The 16,958-nt window shown below is 39.1% G+C and overlaps 1 protein-coding gene across 1 annotated transcript in view; it reads right to left on the reverse strand.

The window, feature by feature from the left end:
- Window positions 1–236: 236 nt before the first annotated feature.
- Window positions 237–16,958, reverse strand: part of ZDHHC15 (zDHHC palmitoyltransferase 15) — a 96,442-nt gene continuing 79,720 nt past the window's right edge. The window contains exons 11-12 of the mRNA XM_012755350.3: window positions 12,192–12,270; window positions 237–5,650 (exon numbers count right to left, since the gene is read on the reverse strand). Coding sequence (XP_012610804.1) covers window positions 12,224–12,270 — 47 coding nt within the window. The 3' untranslated portion in view covers window positions 237–5,650; window positions 12,192–12,223. The remainder of the gene's footprint in view (window positions 5,651–12,191; window positions 12,271–16,958) is intronic.

The raw sequence follows: 16,958 nt of genomic DNA on the forward strand, positions 1-16,958 counted from the left end.
GAGGGTCTCTTCTAATACTTTTCTGAGGGTAATGTACGATTTAGGAGCAAGTGGGCTACTGTGTTCTTTTCTCAGGACCATTGTATTCCTTTTTACAGGTGACATGCATTTGGAGAATAATAAACATAGTCTAAAATGTAAGAAAAAGCAAACCAGAATTCACTCTCCCTCGGGTACACATGACAAGTTCTTTCTTTTTCCTTTTACTTATCACAATGGGAGAGTGAAAGGCGGAGTGTGCGAGGCTGAGTAAGGCTGAGCATGATTAAGTGCCATTAGACCGGTCAGCTTTCTATCTCAAAGCCATTGTTACTCATTTCCTAACTCATATTCATGTAGGAACATAAGCAAGAAATACTGAACACACAGGATGGGGTGGGTATTCAGAAGACGAGATGTTACACAGGAGTCTACATACAACACATACCGATCAATCTAGGAGCAAATAAACTCCACTATGCCCCCATGAAATGAGATGTAGAGAAATTTCCATTAGCGCGGTCTGAAACGTTAGGCTTTGCTGACATTGTTTAACAAAACCATAATATAGAAAAGAAACAACAATTTTATGCATATACTTTTAATAAAGGACATAGGAAGATAAAGCTGGCCAGCATTGTCAGTATTTCTGCAGCAAGACACATGGTTTTAACAATACTATATACAATCACTTTTAGCAGATTGGTGGAAAAAAGGATTTGTGGCAAATTGGCAACTTGAGCTTAACTGCTGAGGTCCCCTGCGCCTTTCTTTTTCTGGCTCTCCAATACAGTTCATGTATTAGTACCAAGACCCAGTCCCAGCTTTCCTGCTATGTTCCTTTGCAGATTTAGCCAGCAGGGTGAAAGCAATTATTCCTTGAATGCATCTTATTGTTTTTTTCCTTTGACACCATTCCCTACTAAGAATCTATTTCCTGATATATTGAATTCATTGTCTATTTTAATTCATCGTGCTGATGGCCGTGTACAGGCTGCTCGAAATAACATATTGAATGGTTTTGGACACCGTGTAGGACACAACCCTAGCCCTTTTGGGGAAGTAAACACTCATGGGTTGCATGCTGTTAGGAGCCACCCATTCATTTTTATATTATATCCCACATGCAAAAGGCTACAATTTAATAGGGTACATTACAGCTATGGTTGAAGAAATGGAGATGTACCATACCCAATCAACCATTTCCTACTAACTGGATGGAGCTCATAAGTTTTTTAAGAACATGGGACTTGTGGAAGAGCCTGATGATCTTGTTAGATGTCCTCTTTGCCTCTGCTTAAAACATGTCTTTTGTACCAACTCGGTCTCTCAACCACTCTGAGAGCAGAGGTTCTGGAATGTATACATGGAATGTTCTTCACCTGCTTTGATTGTTAGACTTTTTTTCTAAAAGGAGAGGACAGAGAATCGTTCTTTTAAAATATTTGCTCTTGATAGCCAGGCAGCGTGCTTAGGGGGAAGTGTGTGTGCGTGTGCATGGGCACGTGTGTATGTAGATACGTGTGACAAGAGGAAAAAAGGATAGGCTTTGAATGACTTATATTCCTGTGAATTTGGGCCTCGTTAAATTTTAGGTGCACGTTACAATAATGTATATTCAACACTCTTAAAACATACATGCTAAGATTGTGCTTAAATCTCCATTAACCTCAATGTCTACACATTGTGCAATTTGGCATAAACATGGGGAAGCACATTCTTTTTTCTGGCAAAGACAGCCTGAGATTGGGCTCTTGGGTGCCACAGGAGATAATGGCACTGGTGAAAGATACGTGTCACATGGGGGGGGGGGGGACAGGCACATGTTGCATTTCTATCACACAGAAAATAAGAGTTGTATAAATTGCATACTTTGAGATTTTTGACAAAGTGGCACTCTTTTGGAATGTGATCCTGTCCTAATTGCTCTTAATGTTCTAAGTTGTTCCATGGTAATTCCAGTAGTAGGAAGCCAAGTCCACAGTATACTGGACATGGTAACTGTGGGCTCCGCCCAGGACAGCTATGTGCTTTTAAAGGGCACTTCATTTCTTTTCCCCTTAATTTTTCCAGCTGTACCATGGGGAAAATGATTTTAATTCTCCTTCCAAGGACATTGTTGGAACAAATGGGAAAACATTAACAAAGTGCTCTAAGCTCTGTAAGAACAAATCAGCAATGAGCATGGAAGAAAGGATGAAGGACACTGTTTTGCTTAGAAATACTATTATGATTAAACCTCTCATTCTAGTCCTGAAATTAACGACATATAAGAGCACTAGGGAGTTAACATAGCACCTTTCAGCTGTAGAATTCTAACAACAAGTATCTTCATTTTGCAAATGGGGAAGATGAGTACCAAAGATTGGGGAATGAGATCCCACAGGGGTTACTGGATAGGACTCCAAGGAAATGCAAGCAAAGGAGCCAGATCAGGGTATGCTAACTATTAAACAAACCTCTCTGTCTTCTTTTTTTTTTTTTTTTTTGAGACAGAGTCTCGCTTTCTTGCCTAGGCTAGAGTGAGTGCCGTGGCGTCAGCCTAGCTCACAGCAACCTCAGACTCCTGGGCTCAAGCAATCCTCCTGCCTCAGCCTCCCGAGTAGCTGGGACTACAGGCACGAGCCACCATGCCCGGCTGATTTTTATATTATATATATTAGTTGGCCAATTAAATTCTTTCTATTTTTATGGTAGAGACGGGGTCTCGCTCAGGCTGGTTTTGAACTCCTGACCTTGAGCAATCCGCCCGCCTCGGCCTCCCAGAGTGCTAGGATTACAGGCGTGAGCCACCGCGCCCGGCCTCTCTCTGTCTTCTTGATCAGTAATCAACTAGTTGGATGCCTATGTACATTGTTCAATACTCAAATGATCCATGGATAAGGATATCATCAGAGTCTATAAACTAATGGGATCAAGGTGCTAAGATAAGAATAGGGTTTCTTGTTTCTCCAAGCCCCAGGTAAAACCCTGATTTAGGGTTGGCACAGTGGCTCACACCTGTAATCTCAGCACTTTGGGAGGCTGAGGCAGGAGGATTGCTTGAGGCCAGGAATTCGAGACCAGTTGAGTAAGACTGTGTCTCTACCAAAACAAACAAAAAAACCCCAAAAAACCCTCAAAACCCTGATCTATTTAGCCTTTTGAAGATAGTGTAAATCTGTAAGGCATTTGACAATCAGCTTTGCATTTGCCCCAAACCCTGATCTATTTGGCTTTTTGAAGACAGTGTAAATCTGCAAGACATTAGATAATCAGCTTTGCATTATAGCTCTCCTGAGTTTTACCCTCCCAGTGCTTCCCTGTAGTTCACTGACACTTTGTTTTATGACCTGATTTCTGTGGGAGCTGAGTGCTGATACATTCTATGCATCAAAGAAGTTCTTGATGCCTTTCTGACTTTGAATCATAGTTAGCAGCTGCTCTGCCTAAACTCTTGGCAGAAGATCATAGATGGGAAAGGGGAAGATTGCTTTGAGGCCTACTGTCTGTGCAGTAAGTAATGCCCTGCATTTAGAGGATGGTACATTTCTATATGAATAGTAGGCAAGGCTTGTCCATCAGAAGACCATGTGGATGACCAAATAACCTTTCAAGAGACACCTAAACAAGAGAGTGTTTTAGAGAAAGAACAGAAGGGGGATAACTTTTTTTCCATCTGAACATATAAGATTACACTATGAAACCCAGTGTGCATAGTCTTCTAGGCTGCTTCTTGGCTTCTGAGTTTGAGAAACAAGCCCTAATAGATTTACTCATGTCTTCTATTCTCTCAAATGAAATGCTGACCACCATCCATTTAATCTATGCTAAAATCTCACCTTGGTCTGGGAGGCCGAAGTGGGAGGATTGCTTGAGGTCAGGAGTTCAAGACCAGCCTGAGCAAGAGTGAGACCCCCCCTGTCTCTACAAAAAAATGGAAAAATGAGCCAGGCTTGGTGGTACACGCCTGTAGTCCCAACTACTTGGGAGGCTGAGGCAGGAGGACTGCTTGGGCCCAGGAGTTTGAGGCTTCGGTGAGTTATGACGACACCACTGCACTCCAGCTGGGGTGACTGAGCCTCTGTCTCAAAAAAGAAAAAAAAAAAAAAAACTCACCTTGGTGAAAGTTACCTAGGAGGTCCAAATGAATAGGTTTTGTTTTTGCTTTAAAAAGCTGGACTTCCCATTTTCTCAGCTCCACTGGAGCCCCAATACTGAATTATTTGTGGACGGCAACTCTCTTTTACTCAAGAAGATTTTTTTGGGGGAAGATAATTTAGTAAATGTAACAATCCCTCTAGAAGCTCAATTCCTTGATATCTGTAAAATGCCTCTAACTCCCACTGATCTCTGTAAGAGCTGTGAGCTTTTATTGTCAGCAGGTGGGCACTGGAGTGCTGGTTGAAAAATGAAAAACATCAATACTCTTAGGTATTATTATTATAAAGAAGCAGCATTAGTGTTCATACTCATTGATTCAGGCACTAGGACTGAAAAACAGGCTGATTATAAATAAATGGCAATGGACGTAAACTATTTTAATGGCTAAACTACCACTGAAGTTAGAAAAAAAGGAAGGAAAGATGGAAGGAAGGAAGGAAGGAAGGAAGGAAGGAAGGAAGGAAGGAAGGAAGGAAGGAAGGAAGGAAGGAAGGAAGGAAGGAAGGAAGGAAGGAAGGAAGGAAGGAAGGAAGGAAGGGTGGATTGGCATATTTGGTTATCACTATCTGTACATTAACCCTTGCTGTGAAAACACATTTTTAGTGCTAATCTTCAGGCTAATGTCAGCTGTGAAACTTTACGCTTACCAATAGTATTGTCATTAAACCTGAAAACGACCCTGAAAAACCCTTAACAAAACCCGTGGTCCATAATTTAGGCTTGTAGTTTTTCTTTCACCATAAAAATAATTCATAAAGGCTAAAATAAAGCTAAGTAGGAGATAAATGAATAAAAGTAATTGGAGAATTTTACCACAGCCTGGCATTAAAGGTCTTTAAAACACTAATTGTTATATTTAATAAAGTAGAAGTCCTGACCTGATCTGATTTGATCTTCTCAACAGCTAATTCGATTCCCAATTTGAAGACCTTGGTCACTGTGTATTGAATCACCCTCTCAAATTTTAGATACCTGATGTAGCGATGGTTTAAAGCTCAGCAAATATTTAAATTGCTATTTAGAGAAGAAGCATGATTAAATAAATGCCTCCGATTTTTTAACCTTAATTTTCACAACACGATAGCAGAATTTTGTATAGATATGCTGCACATACACATGTTTCTAAGTGCACATGCACACAAGCAGCAAATGTAGTCTGATACCCCTCATCACCAAAAGACCCTATAAATATAATTAATAGTCTTTCTATGGGAATTAAAGACTCCAAGGAAGTCTTCTGAATTCCCTTTTACCTGATAAAATGAATGAAAAAATATATATTTTACATTTAGGCTTTCACAGATTGGGGGAAGGAAATGAAGAAAGAAAGGAAAACTGGCTTGAATTAACTGCTACCAAATTGGAGTTCAGTCAGTTTTCAATGTAAAGTCCTGAAACATTTGCACAGCAAGTATTTGATGGAATGCTTTCAAATTGTGAAGCTTTCAATCCAACATGGTGACTTATTTTGAAGATCAGAATGGTTCCCAACACTGAACTCTGTAAGCCTCATGGGAGATGGTGGATCCTGGGAATAAAGAGAAGAAATTCACAGGTGAGCTGAACAACTGTACATATTCACACGTTAACACCCATTTGACAATAATACACGACCACTGTGAAAAGCATAGATTAGCATCGAAAAATTTTAAGTGAAAAAGGCAGGATGCAAAATGCTATTATTATTTTTAACCCAAAAATTGTTATCTGGAACAAAAGACTGAGGAAATACACTAAACTGTTGAAAGTGGTGGATTCATGGGTAACTTATTTTCATTTTCTCTACTTTCTACTTGTATTTTTCATATTTTCTTTAGTAAATGTATAATTTGATAACTTAAAAATAATTTATTTTTAAAATCCACACATAAATTACATGAGCTTTGAAATTGGGCAATTCTCAATTTTAATTCTATTATTGCTCTGCCTCTTGGGCAAATAATGTCAATGGATCTTAGTTTTCATAGCTGCAAAACAGGCAGAATGAAATCTACCTAAAGCAATATCTGGCATATAGTAGGCCCACAAGTAGCTTTCTAAAAATAATTTGGCCATATACACTGGGCCTTTAAAAAATTCATGCCAGTAATTTTGCTTCTAGGATTCATTTCTATGGAAATGATTATAAATGAGCAGAAAAATTTATGACCAATGATATTATTCACATCATTCATAATAGTGGAAAACTGGATAAAATCTTAATGTTGGATAACAGAGAATGGTTAAATAAACAGTACCTTGAAATAATCAGAAAATATTTTTGGTGTTAGTGAAAAAAGCAGAATTCAAAACAGAACATAGTAAGATTTTACTGTTTAAAAAATATATTCATAGAAAATATTGGAAAGAATACAATAAAATTTTAACAAGAGTTATCATTAGGTGGTAGGATTATGAGTGATTTTAATTTCCTTCCTAGATTTTTCTCTTTTCTATTCTGAGTATGCTTAATATACTTTTGTTTAGAGATAGGGTCTCACTATGTTGCCCAGTCTGGCCTCAAACTCCTGGGCTCACAAGATCCTTCTGCCTCAGCTTCCCGAGTAGCTGGGACTACAGGCACATGCCACCACACCAAGGTAATATACTTTTAAAATTAATTCTAATATGTATCATTATTTTCTGATTACAAGAGCAATGCATGTTCATCATAGAATACTTGAAAAATATAGAAAAGAATAAGGAAAAATAATGACCTATAATCAGAGGTCTGTTTTCAGAGACCGTTTTCCATCCTCCCTCCTTCTCATTCATTCGAGAAATATTTATTGAATACTTACCATGTGCCAGGCACTGTGCTAGGGGCTGGTACTAAACTGTGAACAAGACATAGTCACTACCCTCAAGGAACTTACAAGCTTGTGTGGGAAGCAGACAAGTAAATATTACAGCACAGAACAAAAGTCTCTTGTAACAGTATTATGGTAGCACTGGGAAGAGACATATAGCTCAGCTCTGGGGTCAGGTCAGCCAGTGATACCCTGAATAAGTGATGTGGAAGCTGAACTCTGGAGGATAAAGATTATGTAGCCAGGGCTGGGCGCGGTGGCCCACGCCTGTAATCCTAGCACTCTGGGAGGCCGAGGCGGGCGGATTGCTCGAGGTCAGGAGTTCGAAACCAGCCTGAGCAAGAGCAAGACCCCGTCTCTACTATAAATAGAAAGAAATTAATTGGCCAACTAATATATATATATAAAAAATTAGCCGGGCATGGTGGCGCTTGTCTGTAGTCCCGGCTACTCGGGAGGCTGAGGCAGGAGGATCGCTTGAGCCTAGGGGATTGAGGTTGCTGTGAGCTAGGCTGATGTCACAGCACTCACTCTAGTCTGGGCAACAAAGTGAGACTCTGTCTCAAAAAAAGAAAAGAAAAGAAAGAAACAATGGTGATATAGCACCTCTTCTATTTTCCTGGATAGAGCTGGAACCCATTCTACTAAGTGAAGTATTACAAGAATGGAAAAACAAGCACCACATGTACTCACCATCAAGTTGGTTTTAACTGATCAACACTTAAGTGCTCATATAGTAATAACATTCATTGGGTGTCAGGCAGGTGGGAGGGAGAGGAGAGGATGGGTATATACACACCTAATGAGTGCAGTGTGCACAGTCTGGGGGTTGGGCACACTTGGAGGTCTAACTAACTTGGGTGGGGCAAAGGCAATATATGTAACCTAAACATCTGTACCCCCATAATATGCTAAAATAAAAAATTGAAAATTAAAATATAAACTGCACTCATATACCTTTTCACATAACTCTATTAATTATTCTACAAAATAATTATTTTTAATGGCTGTACAATATTTCATCGTAATGATGTAGCAATTTATTTTACCACTCTTCTATTGCTATTTAGTTTTGTTTCAAATTTTCTGCTCTTAAAATAAATTCATGATAAATAGTTGTAGAGATTTCTAATTATTTCACTAAATATATTCCTAAAATGGAGTAGTTACCAGATAAAATTGTATTGTAAGGCTTTTATACATGTTCCAAAATTTCACTCAAAAAATTATCTCACATCAGCAGTGTATGAGAACATCTGTTTGAACATGTTCTTGCCAACACTATGTACTGTAAATTGTAAAAATAGGCTGATTTAATAGAAAAAAAAATTAGTCTTAAATATTTTACATTATTTTAATTTGTATTTCTTTACCGTGAAGTTGAAAAATTTTTATGTTTATTTTTCATTTTTGTTTTTATCTGGTTGATTGTTCATATCCTCTGCCCATTTTCTAACTGTTGTGTTTTTCTTTTGCTTACTAATTTGCAAGAGCTTTGTAAATTAAGGATATTAAATTTTGCATGTTGTATATTTGCCAAGTTTGTCTTTTTATTTTGAAGAAAATATCATCTAGAATCAGTGCATTGTTTTGGGTAAAAGTTATGGCAATACGTTTTTATGTGCAAAAATTTGAGACAAAATGAAAAAATGTTAGCATTTATTAATTCTAAGTTGTAAACACATGGGTATTCACTTTATCCTTTTTTTAATTAAAAAAACTTTTCAAAAGAAAATAAAGGAAAGTAAGTATAAAATCTCTAATAATTTGGACATACATAACATTCATCCATTCTACTGCTAGACATTCAGGTTGTTTTCAAGTTTGGAGCTTTTACAAATATCACTGTAGTAATTATCTACATATATTTAAAAAAATTCTTCATATCTTGATAAGTTTTAAAATGCCTCTCCCTTTTTTGCTGGATTGAGCTGGTTGCCTCCTCTTATTGTGGAGAGGACTCACTTCATCCTGGCTTTTGATCTTTTTTTTTTTTTTTTTTGAGACAGAGTGTCACTTTGTTGCCCAGGCTAGAGTGAGTGCTGTGGCCTCAGCCTAGCTCACAGCAACCTCAAACTCCTGGCTCAAGCAATCCTCCTGCCTCAGCCTCCCAAGTAGCTGGGACTACAGGCATGCGCCACCATGCCCGGCTAATTTTTTCTATATATACTAGTTGGCCAATTAATTTTTTTTTATTTGTAGTAGAGACGGGGTCTCACTCTTGCTCAGGCTGGTTTCGAACTCCTGACCTCGAGCAATCCGTCCGCCTCGGCCTCCCAGAGAGCTAGGATTACAGGCGTGAGCCACCGCGCCCGGCCTGGCTTTTGATCTTTTTACATGTGTAGATCATATTTCTCTAAGCTCTTCCACCTAGATACTTAAGTCTTAAAGCATTGGCCTTTCTATTACAGTTCAGCTCTTTAATTTGTCCCCCTCCTTCTCAATAACATGAGCATGGATTCAGCATGTCCTCAAAGACTGCCTTGGGTGAAGCATCTGATTCCAGAGACTCTTCATCAATGCCTGTGATTTGTGGGCCTGAAGAAAATGATCCATCCTTGCAAATGTCTTCTGCTGAGTTGCCCCACACAAAGACTGGAGGGCCCTGATCCTTCCACCAGTCCTGAAGTAAAACTACCCACTTCTGTAGAGAAGAGTGTAGTGAAGAAGAAAGATAAGGTCCAGGTCAAGAAACAGAAGAGCAGAAGTGCGTTCTCTCTGACCCAGTTGTGTGTACACAATGATAGATTTCAGAGACAAAAATATCTCAGCCTGCAGAAGATGCAAGAACTGTCCAATATCCTGAACCTAAGCTACAAACTGGTTAAGACCTGGTTCCAGGACCAGAACATGAAATCTAACTGGAGCCTAATCAAAGAAGTTCCAGTAATCTTGGCTGCTATGAACAATATGATATCTCTGGATATAGATAAGTAGATATAATACTAGTTTGGATATCTTTAATATTTAGAATCTAACCACAAGAATAGGAAGTGAAAAGTACAAAGATATGTCATGAAGGATTATTCCCATTTTCTGGGATTGGGAGGCTTCATTTATTAAAAACCTCAATTGTTCAGGTGAAGTGTTAAGCTATTAATGCACTTCATTGATTTCCTCCACCTCTTTTGATTCTGTGGTTTACTACAACCCCTAATTTGTTTATTACTGTAATATTTGTAGACAGATGTTTCGTATTTGGCTGCATCATGCTGATGTCAGTACCAGTATGGCTGGTTTAAGTACGAATATATAAAATATCCATTTTACCAAAAAGCAAAGCTTCTCCCACTCTTACCTTCTGTGTTTCCAAACACTTTTCTATTTTTGTCTAAACATGACTTTGTTGCTCCCACAAAATTAATCAGTTTCTTAATTTATGTGGACAGAGTGTCCTAGAAAAGGCATTGCTTAAAGTCAATTTTGCTTACCTCAGGAATAATATAAAAATGTATTTCATAGTTCAATAATCACTCAAGATGCCCTAAAAAATGGTAACATGGTCACATAAATTTGGGAAATAACTTTTTACATTTTTGGGGATTCACAAAGTTCCTTAGCATACTAAAAGTCCTGATAAGTACTGCATTAAAGACAAAGTTCCATGATATGCACAAAAGAAAGAATCCAATAGTCAAATGAGTTTAGGGGGCTACTACAAACTCTACTTTTTGTGTGTGTGAGACAGGTTCTTTCTCTGTTGCCTGGGCTAGAGTATAGTGTTGTCATCATAGCTCATTGCGACCTCAAACTCCTTGGGCTCAAGTGACCCTCCTGCCTCAGCCTCCCGAGTATCTGGGACTACAGGCATGCGCCACCATGCCTGGCTAATTTTTTTCTATTTTTAGTAGAGACAGGGTCATGCTCTTATTCTTGCTCAGGCTGGTCTCAAACTCCTAATCTCAAGTGATCTTCCTGCCTTGGCCTCCCTGAGTGTTAGGATTACAGGCGTGAGCCACTGTGCCTGGACTACAGTTTCCTTTGCATGAGTTACAAAACTTATTAGCATAGTAAAGGCCCTGAGAATTCCTACACTAAAGAGAACTCTGTAATTTTGCTTATATAAGGTTTCATAAATTTATTCATCAGAGAACTTTTTTTCCCTTTAACATTTGACATGTCAAAGTACTAGTGTTTTATAGAATACCCTTAACAAAATGCTAAAATAAGAAGATTAGAGAGATGAGCATCATGGCTAACTGAAATCTAGATACTACTACCATACAAGTTGTCTTACCTAAACATCAAGCATTTCATCAGGGCTTTGGATAAGAAAACAGACTTAATTCTTCCTTCTTTTTAATCGTTGATTATAAGTGAAGGTTTTTAAACTTACTGCCATCATGGAAATAGCATGCTTTGAGGTCAGACAGACGTGGGTTACAATCTTAGGTTAGCCACTTACTAGTTAAACCTCTCTGCACTTCAGTTTTCTCATTAGTAAAATGGGAATAATAACATTCATCTCACAGAGTTGGTGTGAGGATTAAATAAGATAACCTATGTCAAGCGAAGTGGCTGGCATGGACAAGGTCTTGTATGGTATCTATACTTGTACACAGTAGAAATTCTGTAAGGGAAATAACTGAAGACTTGAGAACCACAGACTGATAGGCTTCTAAATAACTACTAGCTTTTTCGTGGGAATAGAATGGGAAGTCTTATCAGAGCAGAGCTTTGAGTTTCGTGGCATTTCTGTTACTAAAATCCTCCTTGTAATACTGAATGACACTGGCTTTATTTACCTTCGAGTTTTGCAAAGACAAGGTTGTTTAGCTTTTCGCTAGGCCAAAGAGAATCCCATTTGTAAAGCTGTCTGCCACTGATTAACAAATTAGTACCATTTTCGGAGGGTTGGAGTGTAGGAATGGTGTTTTTGCCCATTAGTGGGTAACAGTAGGTTATTAACTGACATCATGGAGTTGGGCAAAAAAAAACCTGTTTGTAATCAATAGCATTTCAGAGAACTGGAATGCACCAGGTCGAGGGTTATAATTCACGGTATGAAAGCAAATAACCTGAATGTGATGTTTGGCTGTTTCTGGATCCCCTGGGGTCTTTTAGCACAAGTGACATAAATGTGAGTTTGCAGGGAAGAAGGGTGTCTTTTTCAGTACACTGCACAGGGAAATTATGTATAGAATTTCTGCTTATGTGTGCAATAAAAGAGAGAAGAGTTTAGTATCTTGTTCACCAGGATGAGAACTTACTCCTTCTGCTCCCAAGGCTGCTTCTTGGCAGTTCAGGTGACATTGTATATGTCTCCCTCAGAATACTAACCTGTCTGAGAGATGCAGGAAATGTGAAAACTGCTATGTTTCCGTTTCCACGGCAAGAGATGATGAGCCTTCTGGATAATCTGTAAGGTTAAAAAGTGAAGATGATCAAATGCCCCTGTGCTTTATATGGGTAGGTGATCATTCATTGGTATTTTTCCTCGCTGTCTGATCACTGGAAGCAGCAGATATCTGCAAACCTCTAAAGACTGGTGTGCTACACAGAAGCATCTGTAGCCAGTCCAGGCATTCACATTCCAAGAGTAGTCAGCCTGATCTACTATGAACTAAGATTATTTTATTCATCTGCAGTATCTGATCTATAATACCAGCTGGTATGTGACTTCAATAGCTGTGATAATAGCAATACTGCAAGACTCTCTGACTGTAATGGAATGTTTTGGGTCTTGCTACTTGCAAAATTACCCTGCCTTCCCGATATTCCACTGGACATAATTGAGATAGCTATTACAGTACTTTTGGTGTTGGGATTAACAGCAACATTATTTATGGTACAAATATTTTTATTTCTGACCTCCAGCCTGTTGGGAGAGCAAAGTACACTATGAATCAGCTTGCTTAATGCACAGATAACCACTTTTTTCATACTCACAGCATAATAACGTAATAATCTACTTGGTACTTTGAGATAAAAATGTTGACAGTGGTCATCCGCTACAGTTTCTGCTTAGTACATTTTCTTTTATGAAATTAATGTGCCATTCAGGGGGCTCCAATAAGTGTGAGGTTTAGATTCCTGAAGATAGAGGCTAGCCAGCCAGAGTGGATTACCCTTGCCATAGCAGGTTGGCAAAAACTCTCATGCCACTGAGTTAACCAGGCAGATTCCAGATGCAAGATCACAATGGAATACTACTCAATTCTAAGAAATGACAGTGAGCTAGCACCATTTATGCTATCCTGCATTAAGCTTAAGCCCGTTATCCAAAGTGAGACAGCACAAGATCTGGAAAATGGGCTCCACATCTACTCGTCATCAAATTGGTACTGACTGATTAAAAATATGGTGCTCAAATGGTGGTAGGGTTCACCAGGGATTCGGGGGGGTGGGATACACATCTTAGGGATGTGGTGAGCATTGTGTGTGTGGGGGAGGGAATATCTCTAACCCTTCGTAGGGAAAGCCAAAGATACACAATGTAACCAAAAGGTCAAAAAAGGAAAAAAAAAAAAAAAGAAAAGAAAACTTTTATCGGGTGGTGGGCAGATGGGAGGGGGAGGAGGGGAAGGATATATACTTACCAAATAGGTGTGATGCGCACCACCTGGGGGTTGGACACGCTTGATGTTTTGACAAGGCGGGGGTGGGGGGGTGGGGGAGGAATGGCAGAGGAAATATCTGTAACCCTAACAATATTTGTACTCCCATAATATGATAAAATAAAAGGAAAAAAAAAAGATTTCTTCCAAGAAAAGTGGAAAAGTAAAAGTGGCTCTGGCCCAGGCATAGCGGCTCATGCCTGTAACCCTTCACTCTGGGAGGCTAAGGGGGTTGGATCGCTCGAGCTCAGGAGTTCTAGACCAGCCTGAGCAAGAGTGAGACCCTGTCTCTCCTAAAAATAATTTAAAAAAATTAGCCAGGCAACTAAAAATAGAAACAAGAAATTAGCCGGGCATGGTGGTGAGCACCTGTAGTCCCAGTACTTGGGAGGCTGAGGCAGGAGGATCGCTTGAGCCCAGGAGTTTGAGGTTGCTGTGAGCTAGGCTGATATCATGGCACTCTAGCCCATGCAACAGAGTATGTCTCAAAAAAAAAAAAGTGAGAATTCTGCCTTTGTGTTTGTCTAACAAAGAGAAAAAGAGATAGCAAGTGCTTAAGCATACATCTCATACCACCTATCCAACATTTCTACCAAGAAGGCAATTGACAAAGAGTCAAAGACAATTCTGGAAGTGCAATGAACTTCCTTGCCTTGCTGCTAGAGAGAAGTGATGCTAATTTGCTCAGTGCCCACTCCTTGCTGATGATGGGCTATCTCAGAATTTTATAGGTATGGTTTGGCAATGAGCCTTTCTAGAAGTTGGCTTTTAGTATTCTGCTAGGTGGGTTTCTTTTACTTTTTTTTTTCTTTTTGAGACAGAGTTTTGCTTTGTTGCCCAGGCTAGAGTGAGTGCCATAGCGTCAGCCTAGCTCACAGCAACCTCAAACTCCTGGGCTCAAGCAATCCTGCTGCCTCAGCCTCCCGAGTAGCTGGGACTACAGGCATGCACCACCATGCCCAGTTAATTTTTTCTATATATATTAGTTGGCCAATTAATTTCTTTCTATTTATAGTAGAGATGGGGTCTCGCTCTTGCTCAGGCTGGTCTTGAACTCCTGACCTAGAGTGATCCACCCGCCTCGGCCTCCCAGAGTGCTAGGATTACTGGTGTGAGCCACTGTGCCTGGCCTCTTTTACTTTTTTCTTCTGCAACTTGCACTCTTATTTGGCACAGAACACTTATTCCAAGAAATTATTTGAATTAAAATCATATACTTGCAGACATTGGGGACTGAGCTGAAAAACATGATTATCAACTCCCTTAATGGTTGCTCTCCTAGGGTTAGATTAACCTAAGGCTGCAAAGATAGCTCACTTCGTGAGAACTAAATTGAAAAATGCAGACACCTCAAGAAATCAGGCTATGCATAATAGAAGACAAATACAGAATTTAGGAAGTCAATTCACCTTCTCTTTCTACCATCTGCCCTATGTTGCTTCCCCCAATCCTTCCTGTTCTTGCTGTCTATGCAGTAGTAATTTCACCATTATTCAACAGATGTCTACTTGAACCAAGAATGATGTCATTTTAGTTTTAGCGTATGCTGGTGAAGCTCTTATTCTCTTCCTGTCTTGTCCTACATCTCCTCCTTTCCTTTAAAATTCTAGGTTCCCACATAAACCCTTGATACTATGTGAAGTGACTGGCAGTATATGTACACTTCTTTCCGGCCACTGGTTCTGACAGATTGGGAAGAATAGGGAAGAGGACACAATGAAGTCTGGAAGAACTTAGGTTGAGTTGTGACTGCTTTATGACCTTACATAAGTCACATTGCCTCCCCAGCCTCAGCTTTTTCATCTGTAAAATAGGAGCAATACTCTCCCATTCACAGTATTTCTGGGATTCCCTCCTCCAAACTATGAGTGTTCTTTAATGTTCTATCCTTGACCTTGTGACTTTCTATTTCACCATTCATTCCCTTGTCCACATGGATGTATGGCAACACTGCTTAGGTGATTACATTCTATCTCTTTTCTTTAGTTTTATTCTTTCTTTGATTATCTTCTTTACCTCTAGGTATTTAGCTGCCATTTCTGGACAAATGACTCCCAGTTCTCTCTAGACAGTGGAATTATTTCCAGTTATTTAAAATGTCTTTTGTTTTTTATCCTTCCTCTCCACTTCTAGCCTTACCACCACTCATGAAGCCACTGTGACACAGACCCAGCTTTTTGCTACTCTTTCCAGTTCTTGTCTGTCCAAATTCCAATCCATCCTGCACAACAGTACATCAGTAGTCTTTCTAAAATTTACCTTGCAGATTATATTAATATATCACTCAGGATCATAAAATTAATAGTTATTTTCTATTATATCAAGTCTACAAAGCCCGGCACCATCTGGCTATATTTTACTTGTCTAAGACTATGGCTCACAACCCACAATGCCTACCTGGTGTTTCAAAATGGATTGATTCCTCAGTGTTCTTACCACATTTATGTTGAAACTCTTACCTGGAATGCTATTTCCTTCTTCCTAGCATCTATCTTGATGTTATCCATCCTAATAACATCTAGCTTAAGTCCTGCCTCTCCCTCAAAACTCTCACCAGTATAGCCTATACACTTTCTCCCTTTATAGATACACTCAGTATTTAAGCATCACTAGCAATCACATACTTAATGCATGTACCACACAGTACCTAGCACAGGGCTAAGCCTACATTAGGTATGTAATTACTAGCATCATTTTATGGCAATGAGCATACCAAGTATCATGTTAGACTTATGTGCTTTTCTTATCTTTTCCTGAAATTGCAAATTCCTTGAGGGTAGAGGTGACCTTGTATTTAACTTTATATCCCTCCACAGTACCTTGTTTGAAGTGTACCCTTAGGAAATGCTTTCTGAATTGAACTGAATGATTAGAAACTTGCATTATTTCATGAACACATACCAATTTAGAGCTTAGGGTTGGACAATGAAGGGAAAGCAGTAAAATAAACATCCATGGTATTACTGAATGAGGTCAGTTTTCCAGGAGCTGAGCATATGGAAACTCCCTCTCTTCTTATCTAGAAACATAGGGGATTAGAAGATGAGGGAATTCCCGGTAAAAATATAAATAGAAACATGGGGGAGAAATCATTTGGAAAACTCCAAGCTACCCAAAGGAGTAGCCTTTCCCTAGCCCAGTGCATTGTGTTTGATGCCTTCAGGGATGAAACCTAGGATTCCTACTATGAAACAAAGGCGAATGACAAGTATGAGAATAAGTATGAGAACAGGTTGTTTATAGGCCAGTGACCAAAATGCTAGGTAGAAGTGGTAAGAGGGAGCAACTGGGTATATACAGAGAGAACACATCAAGAAAGAAATTCATATATGTAACCCTAACAATATTTGTACCCCCCTAATATGATAAAAGTAAAAAAAAAGAAAGAAATTCAGTTCTGGAATGTGGAAGGTATATCAACAATGTAAGTTTATTTTTTTTTCTATATGTATTAGTTGGCCAATTAATTTCTTTCTATTTATAGTAGAGA

Source organism: Microcebus murinus, chromosome X, assembly GCF_040939455.1.
Source record: "Microcebus murinus isolate Inina chromosome X, M.murinus_Inina_mat1.0, whole genome shotgun sequence".
Classification (NCBI taxonomy): domain Eukaryota; kingdom Metazoa; phylum Chordata; class Mammalia; order Primates; family Cheirogaleidae; genus Microcebus; species Microcebus murinus.